Genomic DNA, 21,830 nt, shown 5'->3' with positions numbered 1-21,830 from the left:
TGAACCTGAGGCTGCCCCTAGACTACTTCACTATAGAAAACCCTCACTCACCAAATTAAAGAATTTTTTAAAAAGGTAGAGTTTATGCATGAAAATAAATTCCACAATTTATTTCTCTGTTAATTCATAATATTACACTTCAAACCTTCTTAATTGCCAAAAGGAAAGTTATTAAATGTGACATTCAGCTATTCTATGATCTCTTTATAGGTTATACTTATAAAAATTACATCAAGGTATTCCTGTGGCTTTAGAAAAAAAATCCATTACAAGATGAGTTTTGTGGATAGATGGTGGTGATAGTGTAAAACAATATGAATATATTTAATGTTATTGAACTATACACTTAAAAATGTTTAAATGACAAATTTTAAGTGATGTTATCCAATTAAAAATTTTTAATTAAAAAAAATCCAGATAAATTCTGTCATTCTGCCTTCCACCATTTCAAATAAGAGAATAAAAAGACTTTTACAAATAACAATAATAACTAATACTTTAATACATCCATGTCTCATTACAAACTTCAGACACAAGGACCCCATATATACTGCTAGATGTCAATGTGACACATTCATTTCTGCAAGGTCTCTTAAGTGCATTATAATTGACACCCAGGGATAATATGAAGAAGTTATCGTTTAATCAGAAAAAATGAATGATCAAAAAGTCAGAACATACTGCATTCTTTGCCTCTCACTGGGTCAGGCAGGCCGGAACAGTCCACTGCAGAATTCGGAATGGCAACCCTCCACCTGGAGCCACTGCTATCACACTCTGTATATTCAAAGTGGTAATCTTTCTGCAAACAATCACAAAACAAGACTTTGTTAGAGCCAATTCTAATGAGACAACAGTGCTTTATCAATCATCCCAACACAATCAGCCTGCAAGTCTCTTTCCAAACTGTACTCTCTGTTTGACTCTCATCCCTCTGGCTATGTACCATATGTAGCCGGGCACAGTGGTGCACACCTGTAAACACAATGGCTAGGGAGGCCGAGGCAAGAGGATCACAAGTTCAAAGCCAGCCTCAGCAATTTAGTGAGGCTCTAAGCAACTTATTGGGACCTTGTTTCTAATTAAAAACTAAAAAGAGATTAAGCACCCCTGGGTTCAATCCCCAGTACCAAAAAAAAAAAAAAAAAAAAAAAAAAAGTATTATATAAGGTACAGAGTAGGCAATGAGGATATGGTGAAGGACAGGACAGACAACATTCTTAGGCTGTGACTTTTACCCTTTCATACCATCTACCCTCAAACCCAAAGGCTGCAGGACACTTCTCATCTCTTTTGCAGGCTTTTTAAGCTCTAAAGAATTGATAGATATGAGTAAAACAAAGAGCAAAATAACACTAGGAAATTGACTGCTGGCAGTCACTCCAAGTGTTTCAAATAAATAAGAGAACCATTCCCATTGACCTAGTTCCTGCCCTGTTGAAAATTTAACAAAGTATAATAATTAATCATTCAAATACTAGAGAAAAAAATTACAGATTTTCTAAGCAGCTCTCCCAGGCTCAATTCACACCCACCACAGCAGGTTGCCATTAGTCACAGACTATTAAAGTAGATCATTTATTACAATTGCCAAATTAAGACCGACCCACTTGTCTCTAGTCTTTGGTTGCTTTGAAATTCTCACAGTGACCTCTGGTCACAGCACATTACACATGAGCAATGCTTGAACTGAGAGGAACCAGGTTAAGATGTTACAGGAGCATTTCCAGAATAAGAGAAATTCCAACTCTATCCTCTGTACCTATTTATTTAATCAAATACCCAGAATGTTGCTATTTGGCTTCATCCATTTTGTTTATCCTCCCTTAGTATATTAAGGACTGAGGAGCACAGAAGTATCTAAAGGCATCACTGTGGGGAATTGGGAACGGGCAAGCCATCACCCTTGACTGTTTCCTACAGCACCCTTTCTCAGCAATTAATCTCCTGTTTTAATGTCTTTTTCAATCTGGATAAACGGAGAATTTTCCGAAACAACAGTTTGGTGTTTCTTTTTGTTATTGTTCCCTTGGTCCATCTTTTTCCTCGCATGTCTTACAATAAGCAGTAAGTAGAAATCAGTACATACTTTCTGTATTTTACCAGAAAATCTCCTCAATTAAGTATCCAAGTTCATCTCTTACAAGTTTTGCTTTCCACACCACAGGACACAACCCCACTAGGCTTTCTGTCACAATAAAACCAGGATCGCCTTTCCCCCAATTTCCAAAGATGTGTTCCCTGTTGCCTTCTGAGCCTTCCTCTTATTGCCTTGAACATTTTCACAATATTCTGTTTATGAAAATTTACATACTAAGACAATGTAGGCATTTTCTACCACACTCCTCACTGTTCCCTGAGCCTCCCCAGCAGCGTCTTTTCATCCCTACTTTTTATCGAGTTTGTTCAAGACAATCCAGGCTTTCTATCACACATCTCTCAAAATTCTCCAGGCCTCTGCTCGTCACCCCCTTGTAATGTCACTTCCTCACTTTCAGATATTGGTTACAGTAGCACTTCACTTCCAGGTTCCCCAAACTGTAATAATTTCCTAAGGTTGTCTGTAACAAATTACCACAATAGAAGTCTATTCTTTCACAGTTCCTTGGGTCAGAAGTTCAAAAGCAGTATCACTGCTCAAGGTATTGCCAGACCATACTCCCTCAGGACCTTTAGGGAAAATCCATCTCCTTCCTGAGGCTTCTGGGGGCTGCCATCTTTCACTGTCCATGGCTGTGTGACTGCAGCCTCTGCCTCTAGGGCCATAACGCCCTCTCCCGCCTTTTGTGATTGCACTCAAAGTCCACCTGGGTATCTTCCTTAAGGTTCTCAATTTACATCTTCCTTTTTTGTCATATATGCCAACACCTGTGTGTTCTAGGGATTAGAATTCGGATAGCTTTTGTTTTCGTGTTTCTTTTTCTTTTGGGGTGGGAGTATTATTCAGCTTCCCACCTTCCTCTGATAGAGTAGCTAGACCAGTCATTCATTTGCATAATGGCTTTATTGTTTCACTGTTCTCAGTTATTTGTATTAGGACTCTCTCGTATTTCCATATCCCACTGAGAAGATCCTGGCCTCTATATGGAAAATTTAGGTTATTTCTTATCCTCCTAGCAAAATAATGATGCTGTGAAATCTGGCATGAATTTCAAATGCAGCAAGGCTTCTGAATAAAATAAGGTAAGCTTCAGAAAGCACTCCTCCAGCACTACCTCTGAGTTATCCAGGCTGCCACATCCAAGATGAGAACAATAATACGTAGATGAAAAAGGCATTGTGTTTTCTGGCTGTTGTTGGATATCATACACCACTTAATTTCCCTAAGATTATTTTATCCTATCTACCTCGTCTAAAGTACCCAATGACTCCAAAGGGCCATAGCTGCTGTTGTTACCAAACTCTTAGGATGCGAGCAAGAACATTTAACATGTTTATTTATAATTTTAAAATACTAAAATGCAAACAATCTAGTTTATGCAGAGAATAGCACATGGGGTGAGGAATTTAGATTGAAGTCCAAGCCAAATGGGTTATTTTAAATTATTTAATAGGCTATTTCATCTGGGTTTGTAACAAATAATAATTTTTTAAAAACTGCTTCCAAAGGCAAACTTTCAATCCATAGAAAGATCTAAGAAGTAGGGTTACACAATAAAATCTCTAAAGAGACATTATGAGACACCCCCTCCCAAATATTCTGAATGATATTCAGGGTACTGAATAAAGAGAATTCCAACACAAAAATTTTCAGATTTATACTTAACACTCAAAATCCTAACTACACAAGACTGAAATAAATATGGAACACTTAAACCAATCCTTCAGAAGTGGGAATTTTCTGGTGTTAAAGGATAATCTGAAAAGAAAAGAGAAAATCATTTCTTAGGCCAATATAAAATTAATACATGTCAAAGATTTTGTTTGTCATTAATTAGCAAGTCAAATCAGTAAGATGCTACCACTAGTTCAAAGGAGAATTCAAGGGACAATAGACCATCAGGAAAGTGAAATGAATTTAACTAACATAAAAATGGTAACTATCCACAGGATAATGATCAATTGTGTTGTGAAGGATAAAATGCATTTGCATTTCCTTCCGTGCATGAGAATCACTGGTGTTGCTATCAGCTTCCTACAGTTAACAGGGTTGTAAAATCATTCAAAGACAAAGAAAGGTGAAGGCCTCTACAGAAACTGATGGTTCCAAAATGTGCACTACATAAGACACCCAGTAATTCTTTCTGCCTATTTCAGTGTGTTTCACAATTTTGCCTGACGAAGGGAAAATTCTTGGCAATTTTTCCTACACTTCAGGGCACCTGACATTTTATCACCAAAGGCACTGATGTGAGTCAGAGCACACTCTAAAAAAAAAGAGACATCAGCTCACAAACTACACTCTCCAAATTACAAATAGGAAGAAGTGCCTGGCCCACTCCAACTCCAAGGATGGATGTTATTTAAACATGTCTGCAAATCACTGAATGCTGGGGCAGGAAGACTCTGCTCCAAGCAAAGAACAATGGAGTTCCCTATAAGCCTAACATCGTAAATATGTGGGAGCCAAGAAATAACCCAAAAAGAAATAGAGCATGGAATTATGCCTGACCACAAAACACTTAAAGGAAAATTATCCTTCTGTAGACATCATGGCACCCCACACGCACAAACTCATACTCACATGCACTCACAAATCAAAGTACAGGTATAGATTCTTAAATAACAAAAAAATCAAATTGTATTGCCTTATTTTGAAAACAGAAAATGTCAGGATACATCCAAGTAAATACTGGATGCTAATAGCACTTCCCAAACGCCAAAGCCATCTACATGAAAAAACGTCTCAGGATATTCACTGTAAACCTTGGGGTCTTATTCCTCAATTCTGATGACAATATTTACCATTTAACATGTAGGCTGGAGAGTGTTTCACACAGATCTTAAGTATAAAATATATGTGTTTACATATTGACAAAATTTAAGATATAAAGTCATCTTTCTCTCCCGTGATAGGAATTTCCCACCTCCCAACGACCTGTCAATCTGCGTTTCCCCGCCTCTCACATTACAGGAATTTCTGGCTTACGTTGCTTCCTGCCTCCAGCATTACGTCCCACTATGTGATTGGCCCATCAGTCAGTCTGTAAGAATTCTCCTCCGCAATTGGTTCCTCTCAGCCCTCGAAATTCCTATGTCCGAGACCAACCATACACCATCTTCCCTCTATGCTTTTCCCCCTTTTCCCCTTGCGGTAGTGAATTCGTCTGCGCAAATAAATGGTTCCTTGTATGAGACCTGTATCTGTGGAGCTAGCGACGAACCATAACTGCGGGCCTCTTTTTCCCAACCTAACACAAAATACATATGTATTACTTTTATAGAGACATTGTATTAGTTAGTGTTCCATCACTACCCTGAAATACCTAAGATAATGAACTTATAAAAAGTTCATTGTGGCTCACAGTTTTAGAGGCTCCACTGCATGATCGATTGACGCCATTGTTTTAGGTCTGAGGAAAAGCAGCAAAAATACTCACCTCATTAGCCAGGAAGCAAACAAATGAGAGGAAGGGGTCAGGATCCCCTTACCTCCTTTAAGGGCCTATCCCCAATGACCTAGGAGCCTCCTACCACGCCCCACTTCCTAAAGGTTCCACCAACTCCCAAGACCCCTACCCCAGGGTCCAAACTTTTAACACATGCACCTTTCAGAGGCATTAAAGATCAAAACTCCAGCAGACATTAACATATATTAAATGACTTATGCATATACCAATGTTATTTTTACGTATAAATATGTACATACATTGTTCTTTATTCCGTGGCATTAAATTATTAAATAAGTAATATGACCTAAAGAGTATGGGAGTGATTTAAAATAACACACAGTCCCTATATTCAACAAGCTTATGATTTTGTTGGAGTGAACTAGATACACACACACACAGAATTTTATAAGAAAACATAAAGAATAAAGGCTCCAAGAGGAACAGCAGCACCACAAATCAGTGTGTCAACAAAAATCTGTCTAGTGAAAATTATTACTAAAAGCCAGTGTGGTGGCTGTAATCCCACCTATAAAAGCACACACCCATAATCCCAGCCACTTGGGAGGCTGAGAAAAGAGGCAGAGGCAGGAGGATAGGAAGTTTGAGGTCAGCCTCAGCCACTTAGTGAAACCCTAAACAACTTAGCAAGACCCTGTCTCAAAATTAAAAAAAAAAAAAAATTAAATAGGGCTGGGGATGTTGCTCAATGGTTAAGCACATCTGGGTTAAATTCCCAGAACCAAAAGATAAATAAATATATACATGCCAGTAAAAATCCCTTCAGTCTCATGTCACATGAGGCACAATGTTGTGCTACTGCACAATAAATTCAATACAGCCCATTTTTCCTTAAGCATTCAATCAAACACCTATTTCTTAGCACTCAGATGACTTGCATTTTAGGAGACAAGTTTTCTAGAAAAATAAACATCTTTAAACATTTAGAGTCACATTCTGCAGAGTATGTGTGGTAGAGCGTGCACAATGTGACTCCATTGTATTATTTTTGCAGAATCAAATGAAATCCCACAAGATAGAATAGTCCTAAAAGGTATTAAGGAGAAGGCCCTGAAAGATAGACAAGATCTGTAACTATTCTGCTTACCACTTCCTTCATAAATAGCTAATTTGATAAGGTACAGTAAGCAGCAAGATCAACCTACTGATACAGGACTAGCGGTACACAGTGAAACTGATTAGCTTATGGGGAACAGAGGAATGAGCGAGTTCACAAACAAATGAATAAACACAGGGGCCTGGTCCTCTGTACTGAGTCTCCTGGCTGGTGAACGAGAAAAGGCAGCTTTCTGAGGTTGTCTATCCTCCAAAGGCAGAACTGACCACAGTCAAAGATAAAGATACAGCAGAGGACCACAAATTCTAGTATAGAATCAAAAGGGGCGGAAGTAGTAGAAGGTCTCTGACTTCAAAGCAAAGAAAATGCTGATACCTAGAAGAACACAGAGAGGGGACAAAATGAAGCCATTGTAATTCCAATGTAATTCATTGTCCTCATTTCATTTTCTTAATGTGAAGTTCCTTCTCTTCCAATTTTTTTTTTAATGCAAAATGGTGAGAACAGCATAACCTTGTATTTGAGGAGACTGCTACTCCTCTGGGAGAAAGACTCTTGAATGTCCTGCTCAGCAAAGCACTTGGCATACTTCCTTGAGAGTGAAACAGCAAGAGCGAAAAGGGAGAGACTGGCTCCATTTCCGGAGAGTGGGCTGGCTTCATTATAGTGTGTAGAAAGGCCCCAAGCAAGAGCACACATAAGGAGACACACACAACTTACAGTAGCTCCTTAGCCAACATCATCAAGTACATGAGCACAGTAAAATCATGCAGCCATACTTATATTCAGATTTTTCTTTTGTAAAAAGAACACGAGGTTACCATGGAAACCTACACTAAGTAATATAAATCTGATCTATTTATGACACATCCTTTTCACTTCAATTGTGAATACTGTATTGTTTTTTAGAAATTGTTTTGAGGAAGTTCATATTTGAAACCTGACTTCAATGTCTATCTGTGTAAACAAGACCCCCTCCTTGCTTTAATTCAATATATGTTTATTGAGCACCTTGTCTGTGCCACTCTTTAGATTGTGGAGACAGCTGGAAACAAAATATTCAAGGCCTGCTCTCATGGGGCTTACATTTTAGTGTGAATGAAAGTGTATAGGGTTCCTTTCTTAGAAAGACCCAGTTTAGAGGATTATCTTTTCATGGCCTCATTCCCAGCTTGTAAAGAGTTAGGTAATGACTGGCAGCAGGCCTAGATTCCAATCTCTCCTCTGCCATTACTAAATTTAAGACCCTGAGAGACAACTAACCCTGCTGCTCAGGCTTCTCTTAATCTTTGAAAGAAAAAGCTTTGTCTCATATGTTATAGTCTATGACCTACATTTTCACTGTTCTTGGTAAAGGAAAACCAACCATATCCAGTTATCAGGTACTACCAGGGGAATTTTCAAAAAAATTAATATCCTAAAACAAGTCCACTCATAAAGAAATTAGGGCTGGAGTTGTAGCTCAGGAAAGCTCTTGCCTAGCATGTATGAGGCACTGGGTTTGATCCTCAGCACCATAGAAAAACAAATAAAGGTATTGTGCCCATAAACAACTAAGAAACATATTTCTTTAAAAAATAAAGAAATTGTAGGTTTATTTAATTTTCTCAGGAAACCTACAGAAGGACATTCTATAATATTAATAAACCTCATAGAAATCTCTCATAGAAGATGCTAAAGAAAATGCATGTCTTTATATAAAAGTCTTTAAGCACATGCAATCCTTATCTTACTAACTGCATCTTAACTTGGTGAATTAAATATATGTTATCTCTGCTGCCTACAAACCTGTAGAAGAATGTAAAAATTTCTAAAAATAACAGAGTAAAAGAATTAAAGTGCTATCAGCTTACAAAAATAAAGAGAACAGAAGGGGAAATGGCAATAGATGCAGGTGTCAACAAATACTTCTGGAAGATGGGAAGCATTAGGTGAGCGCTAATTGACTTATCAAAATAAGGCAATCTGAAAGCGAAGGGCTCCACACAGGAATGAGAACAAGAAGGCAGAATCGAAGGCATTAAACACCTCAGAAATTAGAGGTATGTTATTACACACATAAAAGCAGAAATATTGGTTGAAACCTATTTGAACTAATTAGAACAAATAAAGTTTAAAAAAAAATTTTTTTTTTAAAAATTATTTGAGAAGGCAGGCCCCTCAGTTTTCCTTCTTCAGTATATCAAAAGAAAAAGAGTTACTTGCTCTAAAAATATTGAACTAGGGAGATTACAGATTGAAGGACATCAAATACAGCAAGAGAAAGGCAAAGTGTCTTCCTGAAAATGCTGTTCGTGAACAGCTAAATACGGAGATCCAGCTCTGGGACACTTTCCCCACACTGATGGCCAGGCCTAGCTCACTCCAATACTGTTCTTGTTTCTACTTGAACCACCATCCCAAGGAAGGGCAGAGCCACCTTCCTGCTCTCCCGGAGGTGCTCTCAGGGGCTGTTACCCACACACTGACTCCCTTTCCCAAACCATTTCAATTTTACTTGATTACCCTAGAATTAGAATGTAACTTTTATTCACACCATTATTTTTGCCAGTAATATAAACAACATTTGCCTATAAGCTTTCCAACATAATTCTCATAACATTACCCCACTTGAATTGGTCCACAGCATGATTCTACATAGTCAAGAAGGTCATCTTCCTGGCCACTGCCCTATTCAATCACCAGCTCCTGATACCTCGATGACTACCACCAGCAGCCTAAGTGGCCTCACAGTCTCTGCTCCTACCCACCCCATCACACTCCACAGTTGGTTCTAAAGTAAGCATCTCATTCACATCCCTAACCTTTACAGGACCAAGAACAAAAGTATAAATTGAGGCATTCCTTCTTCTAAAGCCATGCCACATCGTAAGAGGCTTCTTCACACATAAGAGGTGACAAAAGCCTGTCTGTCCCTACCCTGTAAGTGCCCTTCCACAGTGGCACTGTCTATGGTCAGGAGGATGGGCCTGGGGAAAGCCCATGAGGGGCACGGCAGCACTCTCAGGCTTTTTAGGCATGTAACTCCAAAGGCACATTTTCCAGAGTACGGTATGAAGGAGGCGAAGGGTGGGCCATGGCATGCAGGTGGCACGCAGTTACTGACCCACAGACTGCAGGATAGGAAAGGACACAGCTAGAAGATGATTAGTATGGCTTTCTACAGCAGAGATCAAGTAGGTCTGGTCTGGAGGTGATGCTGGTCTCTACTACATGAAACTATTGAAACAAACAGCAAGAAAGTTATCTATCCCTCCATGGATAAAATTTCCTGACAAGCAGAAGGGTTCATCTATCTCTTGAAGGGATGTTGGATTTAGGTGGTTTTTATAGTGTTGTTTCGGTTTTTGTGGGGTGTGTTGTTGTTCTGCTGTTTGTTTTGCCTAATCCAAATAAGAATTGTAAGAGGGTATATAAAAGCACAATTTTTCAAAAGGGGAAAAACAAATCCTTGTTATGGCTAGTTATAAATGGTTGTAAGCTTACCCATATAAAATATAATCAACAAATTCTTTAAATTAATCGGGCTGAAATTGCAAAGGCACCTTTGCTCCTGCAAAATCTGAATAACTGTAAACTATTTAATCAACACCAAGAGATATTGCATGGAAGTTTTAGAAATGTATTATACATACCCCATGATACATCAATTCCACTTCTAGGCACATAATCCAAGGAAACTATAGTATTTTCATCACAGCATTATTTAAATTAGAGAGACCTTTAAAACAATCAATATGCAACAAAAAGGCTGGTTAATAAATTATTGATTCATGCATGATGAGACTGGCTTTTATACAGTCCATTTCAAAATGATAATGGCAAGAAATATTTAAAAACAAAATTTTATGACATTTTTAAGTGTAAAATAAAGGTTATAAAGCAATACATCTGAATTTTAAGCGTGTGTGTAATAAATATGTGAAAAAAGGACTATCGGTATGTATTCTAAAGGACTAACTAAAGTTACCTTAGTGATGAATATAATGGTATTATCTTATATTAGTGTATATTTTCAAATTTTTCTACAGTTAAACTATAATATGTAATGTTAACACATACTAATTCCCCTAGGTTTAGGAAATTGCTTTGCTAAGACATAAAAAATATTCACATTTCTCCTAACTTTAGGATAAGATACCTGGTAGGACATGCAAAATATCAAAGAATAACATTCATTAGCAGCTCAGTCTAAATTAGTCTGGTGTCAATCATCTTGCAAGGCTTTCAAGGCAAAGTCATAAGACAGGTAAGTTCTGTGGAAGAGAAGATCCAGAACTTAAGTTCTGTCCCAGTGCACAGATACAAAAGAGGTAAAGAACAGTGCAAACAGAAAGGGAAAAAAGATGAAAAGGATTTGAAGGAGCATGGACAACACACTTTGCTAACCACAACTTGGTGCTGTGGGAGGCAACTTTGCATTTGAATTCAGCTAAACCACTGGCAGAATTCTGATGTAAAGGATTTATAAAAATACCATTTAAATTTGAAAGCTAATTTGTGTCCTTGTTGCTACTTGAAATTGAGCTTTACTTATAAAGAGCACTTACAGAAATAGCATAGGTGATAAGTGGCTCTAAAAATTTTAACATCTCGGATCATGATTTTGCTTGCAAATTTTGTGAGCTAAATAAAAACAAGATAGTTATTTAAGTTCTTTTGCATGCAACTGACCCTATAAGAATCTCACCAATCAATAGAATTTTTTAAAAAAATGAATAGTATAATCCTAATAGTACCTCTTGGCATAATGACACTTCATAGAAAACAAACACCTATTAATAGGTTTCCTTTTCATTAGAAACAGTAGATATCTGGTGTTCTCTGCCTGGCATCGCTTTCCATTTCTCTGGGTAATGGCATGCCTCCTGCCCTCATTACACTTTAGGGAACTATTCTAAGACTCCATGCAGTTCTGGCTGGGCAATTAATCACAGAACTGAAACCCCTGACCAGGTCCTAATGCGGACACGCTACCTGACCAATTACAATGAATTGTTCACTGGTGACAGTCAAGATTGAGGAAGTCCATGTTGGCCTCTCTTTCTACTCTGACCAAAATATAAAAACTGAGATTCTGCAAAATAAATAAGAGGAGATAGATTGAAGGGGAAAAAAATAAAACTTATTCTTTAACAACTAACAATGGTAAATAAGTTTTGGTTTCTTTTCTTTCCTTTTTTCCCCATCTTTGTGGGGAAGATACCTAAATCAGGGACCCACATAGTGTAAGCTGGAAAAACTCTTCTGGCTCGAAGGTCAAGAAAAGGATCCCTGTTAGCTGGAGAATGTGTGTGTACTTGGGAGGGAGAGGTCCACATGCTTCTTTCCCCTTCTTCTATCTCTTCCAGCCCTGCCTCAAGGCCAGCACTGGTGGAGAAATGGCATTTAAAACTTGTCTCTCTGGATGACAAAACTAGAATAAGGAACTCCTGCTATGGAAGAGTTTGGGAGAAAATCACCATAATTCTTTTTCTCCCTTCTTTCTCCTGTCACTTTATTCCAGTCAAGTGACACTGCACAACAGCATGGAGGCTGGAACTACACAATAATCCATTTTTCTGGTCAGAGAAAAAATACAAAGAAATCACTGAGAAAAGATCCCAGAGTGTAATGGAGAAGAGACCGCCACCCCTGCATTCTGTGTATGAACCAACACTAGTCCCCAGATGACCCACACACTGGGCCTGTGTGGAATATGTTTGAAGAAGTACAGCAAAGGCAGAACTGAACTCAATGGGAGCTACCACTCTGACTAACCCTGAGTAGTTCAAGCAAGGAGCAGACAACATCCCCAATACCCCTAGCAGGGATCGGGTAGGGGTAACAAAACTTCTAAAAACTGAACTGATGCTAGAACCACCATAGGTGAGAAAGAACATGTAAGACTGGACTTAACCAGGCTGCCTGCTGAAACAAACAACTAAATCAACACTCTACAGAAAATGTAAAAGGATCTAGTCTCATAAGATGATGTTTAAAATATCCAAATACAATGCAAAATTACATGTTATTCAAAGAATAAGGGAAAGTCTGACTAACACTCAAAAGATAATCAACACATGACAACACCAAAATATTACTATTAGAATTCTCAAGTAAAGAATTGAAGGCAGTTATTAAAATTTTCCCCCATGGGGCAAAGTTACCCTAATACCAGAAGTCTCCAGTGCTTTTGTATATTTCAACCACCTCTTTAAGCTACCAAATAAACACTCTGGTTTTAAGCTGAAGTGGTAGGAGTTGGGTTGGTATCACCAGCAACCAAGGGTTTTGACAGATATGTAAGATAGAAAGTAGTTCTATAAAAACATCTCATTTTCATGAATGTCTCGATCCTGCCCAAGTAGATAATTGGGGGAGTGAGGACAGCTGCCACCCACAACTGATTAATATAGCATCATATATTTGAATGTTAACGGCTTTACAATGCTGTCCACTACCTGATGAGGTAAGAATTTTTAAAGAAGTACACAGGAAAAGTTTAAAGGATCCCCTCCATATCATACAGCTAATCTAGGTAGCACATGTAGGATTAGAACTTAAGTCTACCTGTCTCCAAAGTATGGCTCATGATCATTGTAGTTACCTTGTGCTAATACTAAACCTTAAAACTTGATAAGCAAAAATCAGAATAAAAACTGAATCCTCACTATCCCTCTCTGACCTTCACAGAAAGCAGAATTTATGCAGCAACAACCCCTTCACCCAGTCTGTCTCAGTATCTCTCTCTACTCCCAGCATCACCATATAACCCTATTTCCTGAGGAGTCAGTAACTCAAAGTAAACTTTAAAATCACTATTCACAGGTTGTGAATCACTATTCACAGAATGTCTTTATTTTCTACCACAAGACTTCTAATTACTCAGCTTTGTCTGTTTTCTTCATATGCTGGTTTCAAAACAATAATTGTTTAATTTTCCAAGTACACATTCAGTGTGTGGAGTTTAGAAAACATAGAAACACAAAGAAAATAAATATCTATCAAAATCCCATCAACCAGAAATAACCACTTGGTATTTCAGTCATTTTCCTAAGTACATTTATTTTAAAAATAAAGTTATCATATCATGCTTTTATTATGCCAGTAATAAGTATTTATTCAAAAAAGTAAAAAAAAAAAAAAATACAAAAAAGAATGGCTTTCTTTGCTATGACTTTTTCCTGATCCATGTGTTTAAAAGCAATCTAAGGCAGTCACATTGACCTCTTCAAAACTTCTAATTCGCCTCAGTGCACCTTGGAATGAAAGAAGACAAAAAAAAAGGCTTGCTGGTTGGGAGTTATAAAGCCTCTTTGCCTTACTCTTTCCCCTAAGACTTGTGGATAGCTTTCCTTTGTAGGAAAAATGAAGGAATGCTTTCTGAGTGCTCACGCCCATCTCTGTGATCCATCTCAGAAAGATAAAACAGATGGACTTGCCAAAGGAGTCTGAGAAGAACTTGAATCTAGTTCCAGCAGCCTCATTTTTCCAATTATATGCCCTAGAAAAGCCAACTGACCCCTCTGAACCTCAATTTTCTTGTCTATCTCTAATAAGACTGCAATCTTCCCTCCTTACAGGGCTGTAAGAATAAATAAGCTAACTGAAAACACTATATATACACATATGAAATGACTATTCCCAGATGGATATAGTAATATTTAGGTTTGTGTGCAGGTAAAGGCATCCTGAGTTATTGTACTTCCAGTCATGCACTCTACTAGATGCCAGAAAGGAGGGACTGTAACCTGCAGCTCATTGCAGTTTGTGAAGATGTTTCACATATATTTTGTGATTTGCTCCTCTTGGCAATACTGTGAGACAATTACTACGCATCCTCACTTCTAAGATGCAGACTTCAAGACTTCTGAAATCCACATCAAAAGGAACTTGTCATAGGCTAGGTAGAATGACCTGTCAGTCTGTGCCTGAGCAAACTTAGCAATAGGCCAACTATAGTTGCTCATCTGTTATCAGTGAAGCTGATGTATCACAAGAGTTGACCTTTATCTGTAATTTGCCGCTTACAATATCTAAAAAGAAAGATTACACAGTAATTCAGCAAAGAAATCAAAACTCAGTGTGAGGAAAAAGGCTGTCTCCACAAAAGGTAGTGCAATTAGAGGGTCAGAAATTGCCAATTCCCTCAGAATACACCACGGAATTTCAAAAGCTAGACTAAAACCACTTCATGCATCTTAAAGGACTATTAGTCAGATACTATTTGCACAACACTTCTGAATAAATCCCGAGGGAAAAGGTTTAACTACAAGTGACAGGGATATTCACAAAATATGACTCAAATCATTTACATTAGGTAATAAATCAAAAACAACAAACAAACATAGAAGGAAACGTAAGACCATGATCTAGCCTTAAACCATGAGATACTGTAAGAACTGATGGGAGTTAGCAAGAAGGAAAGATTGGTCAATGAGTACAAACCTACAATAGGATGAATAAGTTCTGGTGTTCTGTGGCACAGTGATGTGACTGTAGATCACAATGACATACTATATATCTCTATAGTGAGAAGGGAGAATTTTGAATGTTCTCACTACAAAGAAATGATAAAATTTTAAGAAGATAAATAGGATAATTACCCTGATTTGATCATTATCTAATGTATACACAAATCAAAATGTAGCATTGTACCCCCCCAAATATGTACAATGTGCCATTCAAAAATCAAATATTTTCTTTTTGAAAAATTACTAACTGATTGAGTACATAATTTGGCAGATGCCTAAACCCTGTTCAGCCAGAGCATGAGTCCACAAAAGTGAAAGTCTTGATGGTGGAGAAAGCCAGAATGTGGAGGGAAGCAAGAGAAAGTAAAGAATAATTAAAGGACAGTTATGCAGAGACCAAGACCTGGAAGGCAAGACAGAGGTCAGTGGCATCAGGTCAAGCCTGTGCAGACTAGGGTCCCATATACAGGTCGAGAAAAGAAATACACCACCCAATCTCACCAACTGGGGATGGAGGGAAGTGCTTCAGGAGAATCCTTAGATATTTCAGGTAAAGGCAGACTTGGTCCTTGACACAGATATTAAAAATAATATAAAATTTTCTAGCAATTACAGAAATGCAAATTAAAATTACACTGGGATTTCATCTCACTCCAGTCAGAATGTCAATTATCAAGAATACAAGTAACAATAAATGTTGGCAAGGATGTGGGGGAGAAGGTACACTCATACATTGCTGAAGAGACTACAAATTACTGTGATCACTCTGGAAAGCAGTGTGGAGATTCCTCAGAAAACTTGGAATGGAACCACCATTTGACCCAGTTATCCCACTCCTCAGTTTATACCCAATGGACTTAAAGTCAGTATCCTGCAGTAATGCAGTCACATCAATGTTTATAGGAGCTCAGTTCACAATAGATAAGCTATAGAACCAACCTAGGTGCCCTTCAACAGATGCAAAGATAAAGAAAATGTGGTATATATATACACAGTGGAGTATTACTCAGCCACAGAGAAGAATGAAATTATGGCAGTTGCCAGTAAATGGATGGAACTGGAGACTATCATGCTAAGTGAAATAAGTCAGTTCCGTAAAACCAAAGGCTGAATGTTCACTTTGATATGCGGATGCTACCACACCATAAGAGGGGTGAGGGAATAATAGAAGTTCACTGGATTAGACAAAGGGGAATGAAAGGAAGGGAGAGGGATGGAAATAGGAAAGACGGTAGAATGAATCAGACATAATTTTCCTATATTCATATATGAATATACCATCAGTAAAACTCCACATCATGTACAACCACAAAAAGGGATCCTAATTAGAATACGTTCTACCCCATGTATGTATGATTTGTCAAAATATATTTTGCTGTCATGTATATCTAAAAAGAACAAATTTTAAAGATTTTCTTAAAATATAATAATGTAATATTAAACTGGATATGTGTGTCCAATTGTTGAATGGAAAAAAAATGATCATACATTTAACAGAGGAGATTTCTCTCATAAAAGAGTAAAACCCCGGCACATTTTAGAATAAATGATATTAGAATTAAAATGGATTATTCTGAGCAATCTGAGATTCAGGTTTCTAAGGTCTGAGAGTATGTGTGAGGATGGCTAAGAGCTAAAAGTAGCACAAGTACATGTCTATCTTCACTGTATCATAGCTACCAATGTTAGCAAGTTACTTATTAATGTGTACCAGGAGTATGTCCCTCTTCCACTACTTGCTTTCAGTACGGTATAACTTCCTTTCTCAGCCAAAGCTTCACCCCCTTCAGTCTTTTTGTGCATCTTCTCTAGTCAACTCAGTTTCCCATTCTCTGATGACAATTCTAGAATAAACAATAATATTTTCAAGTTATATGCTAAAGTCCAGTCCCTTTGCTCCCAACAGATAACCTGGCATCCTACCTTGATGAGAAAACAAAAGCTCTCCAGGCACAAGTTTCCCCACATTGCCTCCCCTCCTCTGTGTCTGGGCATGCCCACCTCACTCACATGCAAGCCTCTCAAGGAATGAGCCATCCTTTCCAAAATGAGTAGCTCCGCCTGTTCTTCAGATCTCATCCTCTCCTCAGACTTGTTCCATTAGTTATTCTGCCTCTTTCTTGTTTCTATAATACCTCTCTTATCTGCCTTTCCCCTCAACAAATAAATGATTAATGACTCTCCCATTATTAAAAAAAAAAAAAATCCCCACTGATACTTTGTTAGTGATTCATCATTTGCTCTCCATATCCATTCTCCACTCTCGTTTGCTCCAAATTAGGCCTGGAGGGGCTGACCTCCCTGGACAGTATCATTCGGGCTTCCTTGCCATCTGGACTTAGGTCCTGCTCTTTCAAAGGGAAGCATCAGAAGGAGTGGAGGGAGGCATTTATCTTCTGCTACCTTCCACAGCCACCAAGCTTCCAGAACACCCTTCACGTCTACCAGTGCTAACAGCTTCCAGGTCTGTTCCTGCTAGTTCCTAGTGTGTCCATGATGGGGTCCCTTAAATCAGTCCACACCTCCATAAGGTGTCTTTGTTCAATTGTAGTAAGTTGGGTATTTTTGTGTTTGTGTGAGCTGTCCAGGACTCTGACTAGCACACCTCCCATCCCTCTCTAACTCCTCTTCATTTCTTCCTAACTAAGCTTCCTGAAGAGTAGTGTCTCATTATCATCCCTCATTTATACCTCAAGTCACTAAGATCTGGCTCTGCCTCTTTGTGAGTCCATGAAACTGATCTCTCCACTGTGTCATCTATGCCACTGATGAGCTCTAACTGTCTTCCAGCTATACCTCCCACTGTGTGCCACCGAACCAAGTGTTACTAATCATAACTCATGACCCTGGCTGACTTGAGACTTTTACATGATTCCAGCTACCTGGAAAGTCCTCCTCTACCCCAGGCACCTAAAGAGTTCTTAGTCATTGTTCAAGTCTCAACTCAGGACATATCCTCTTGGGAATATTTCCCTTATCTCCCATCCTCTACAATCCAGAAATAACTATTTCTCTCTTGAACCCCAGCTCCTATATACATCTCTCATCTTATCACATAATATCATGGTGACTTACAGTGCAATCACACCAAACAACTCTCTCTTTCAGTTTTCAGAAAACAGACCTGGAGGCAAAAACTTATGAGATAACAGGCTATTGAGAAATGCAATTCCAAGGAAGCAGGAGTGAGGTAGGACAAAGAGTAAACTTAAGACATTGTGTCAACAGTTGGTTACAACTTCCTTACAAACTGGCTTAGGTTTGAAGAAGGCCTTCATAGAGGCAGTCTGAAGCTATTGAGTCCAGATAGCCATTCTAGAAGTTACAGGATTAAAAAAAAAAAAAAAATGGAAAACTTTATCCACTAATTCTGTTTGCGCCTTTGGGCAAAGTTTGGCCACACAGGATTGTCAGCTTAAATAACACAGAGAGATTCTCCAAAGAATAATTATATTTACTTGAGAAGAGTAGAACACAGCAGAAGGATTATGCATGCCGTAGTAAACTATGAGCATATTCAAGGAGACAGAGACAAGGGGAAGTTTTTAAGGGGGAAAATGTGGAGGATCAGATAAGATATTTAGAAACCATATCCTTGACCATGAGGATTAATAACAGGAAGGTACAAGCCCAAGATTAACACCCAAACACACACTTGTTGGGCAAGCAACTTTATCCAACATCCTCATCCTTGTATTTTTTGTGGAAGGTTGTGGTGGCCTTTGTGAAAGACTTTGTGGTTCTGGTAAAGTCCTTTGTGAATGGTTCCTGTAATCAGGGAGCCATACATGAGATCCCTTCCTTCAAAATGTTCCAGTATGGGCTGGGGATATAGCTCAGTTGGTAGAGTGCTTGCCTTGCAAGCACAAGGCCCTGGGTTCAATCCCCAGCACTGCACAAAAAAAAAAAAAAAAAAGAAAAGAAAAACATTCCAGTCTTTTTCCCTTTATCTTTCTTATTTATTTACTTATTTGGTCACTGTTGCAATACAAGCAACTCCATTTTGATTCTAACAACTTTTACAGGATGTCACTTCCTCAGAGCTTCGAGGTAGCACTGAAGAGGCCCCACCAAATTCCAGTAGCAAGAGGAGAATCCTACGGCAAGAGGTACAAGGCATGCGAATGAAGAATGGTGCTGTTGGGTTCTTCCTTCAGGTAACAAAAAGGACTGTGTCTGCAGCACCCAACCTACAACTGTGGGAAGCGGCCAAACCAGACAGTAAGTCTAGTGCAGATCTAAGATGATGCATAAACTGCAGCTCAGGAATGAAGAACAGCTCTACAAATTACAACAGGCACTTGGTAAGTATTTATTGACTAACTTATTAGAAGAGGGAGAATTTATACCTTTGCTTAACTGATAAATCTCAATTAAGAAGTCTAAATCTCTCAGTGGGCAGGTCTATTACAGCATTAGTATCTCAAATTTGCAACTAATTCTGAGGTTTGTGAGCTTTTATAATTCAAAAATTAGAAGAAAGGAATTGAAAGTACTGCAGACAAGTTCAACCTTATTAAAAAGACATGCCTAACATTCACAGCTAAATGTTTGCTTTATCTACCAGTGTTTCTCAATGATCTGGATGGAATAGTCTTCAATGTGCATGACTGTCCCCACCCAGACCAGATTAATTTTATAGTAACAAATAAGAAATGTTGCCACTTGACGGAAATCACTTTTCTAGTAGTAATATAATGTTATAGAAATGAATAATTAGAAATGAATTCATCTTTCATGAAGTTCAAATTCTATTCCATAATAAAACACAACCATCAAATGTTCATACCTGAAGCCAAAGTAACCACTGCATTCTCTGCAATTCTCTGCATTCTCTGCAATCAGAATAGCTCTCCAAAGAAGTCATGTTCACACTGGATCGCCTCCTCATACACTCTGCATTTACCTCACTGACTAGTATTAAGGAAGCCCAAAATTATCAATTCAATTGAGCAATCTGGACAAAAGAGTAAAAAGAACTCCAATGGTTCCTCATTAGATAAGTAACAGGGAGCCTGAAAACATTTGAGGTCACTTTCATTCAACCTCATACATAAACCAAGTAAAAAGGGTAGTGCCCACAGGCAGAAAAATTAGCACATGTACAACTTCATTTGAAAGCCATTTGGCCTGTCAGGGTCCTTGTTAATAATGAGTAAAAATCTAGGTACATGTGACATCCACACCCTGGTCTAGTAGTTGTATATATATGGGCTACCCCCTCCTGCCACCACCAAATTCCTTAAAACTCAGCACAAGGCCAGTCAAAAGAAATATTTAAAGGGAAGCATTTCAACAATAACACTGAGGGAGGTGGTTAAAGCTTAAATTCTGATAGTTGCCACAGTATCATCTGTGAGTCAAATACTTAATAGTAAATGTAAATATAGACTGCTATTGAAAGATTGCAAAGCCTTCATTAAAACAGCATGTAATCCAATGATGTGATAGTGCAGAATAATTCTGAATTCTTTGAGTTCATTATGATGAGGTTTGGACTCTGCAATAATGGAACCCAGAATACATCCATGAGTGTAGTGGGGAATTAATGTGTACCACCACTCACCTCTCTTAGGAGCAGAGACTGCTCAACAACGGGGTGCTTATCTAAGTCAGCTTGGGTTGCTATAATAAAATACCACAAAATGGGTAGCTTAAACCACAGAACTTTATTTCTCAGAGTGTGGGATCAGGGCAGTCCAAGATCAAGCTGCTGAATGATTGATTCCTGTTCAGGGCTCTCTTCCTGGCTTACAAACTGTAGTCTTCCTGCTATGTCCTCAATTGGCCTTTCCTCACTGCATGCATGTGGACGGGACAGAGATCTCTCTTTCTTCCTCCTTTCTTACAAGGCTACTAATCCCATCGTGAGGATCTCTCCCTCATGACCTAGTCTAACCCTAGTTATCTCCCCACAGACCCCATTTCCAAATGCCATCACACTCAGGATTAGGGCATGGCCTCGACACATGAATTTGGTGGAGAACAAATATCCGGCCTAAAAAAGTGCTGTTATTGAAAGAATGGACATTTTTTTAAGCTGTCTGTTTTATCTCAACTCCCTTACGGTTTCCCTCCCAGTAATGGGAACAAAGCCCTTAAAGCTGTTCCAGGAAACAGCCCCAGAGAGTAAAAGAGTAATTGGAGCAAGATAGTATTCAGGCAGTCAAGACACCAGAATCTACACCCTGTTGTAAAACATTGTGAAACATGTTGTATGTTATCAGCAAACCCAGACCCCCTTTGAAATTTCCCGGCAGCTTTGTTCCCCATTTTTCCTTTTTCCCCCCCTTTTCCCCCTTTCATGTGCGACCCCTCCCGATGTGTGGTTTCTGCCTTTATAAACCTACAAGATTTTCTGCTAGGGACTCGACTCCTCGAGTTGGGTCCCAGTGCGCTGGGATAAACACCTCTTGCGGTTTGCATCAAGTGACGCCTCCTGTGGTTGATTGGGGTTGCCGTCGATCCATGGGACAGAGTTGGGGTTTCCTTTTTGGGGGCCTTACATTATTTGATATTAGACGAAAAAGATTCTTAGAAATGGGATGGTTCTTCTGGAAATTGCAGAGGAAATTCTATTTCTGTGATAGTATCTTTCAGTCAAGAGACAGAATTGTGCCGTAATGAAAGAAAGTAAAGGTCTCTGAAACTAGACTCGATTTGCTTCCTGGGCGGCTAGCTGAACTATTTTTTACTTGTAGAGTGGAGTTAATAATAGAATCTTCCTCGAAGGATTATTATGAAAAT

General features: G+C 38.6%; 1 protein-coding gene across 2 annotated transcripts in view; it reads right to left on the bottom strand.

Annotated features, from left to right (window-relative positions):
- ELAPOR2 (endosome-lysosome associated apoptosis and autophagy regulator family member 2) overlaps positions 1-21,830 on the bottom strand; it is a 169,043-nt gene that overhangs the window by 92,768 nt on the left and 54,445 nt on the right. Inside the window, exon 2 of one of the 2 annotated variants that reach the window (XM_079151662.1) lies at positions 682-802. In XM_079151662.1, the coding sequence (XP_079007788.1) occupies positions 682-802 (121 nt within the window). Of the gene's footprint in view, positions 1-681; positions 803-21,830 lie in introns of those variants that run through there. The other variant, XM_079151663.1, reaches the window with a different exon arrangement.

The sequence above is a fragment of the Sciurus vulgaris genome (genome assembly GCF_902686455.1).
Source record: "Sciurus vulgaris genome assembly, chromosome: 8".
Classification (NCBI taxonomy): domain Eukaryota; kingdom Metazoa; phylum Chordata; class Mammalia; order Rodentia; family Sciuridae; genus Sciurus; species Sciurus vulgaris.
This window is presented reverse-complemented; position numbering and strand designations above follow the sequence as displayed.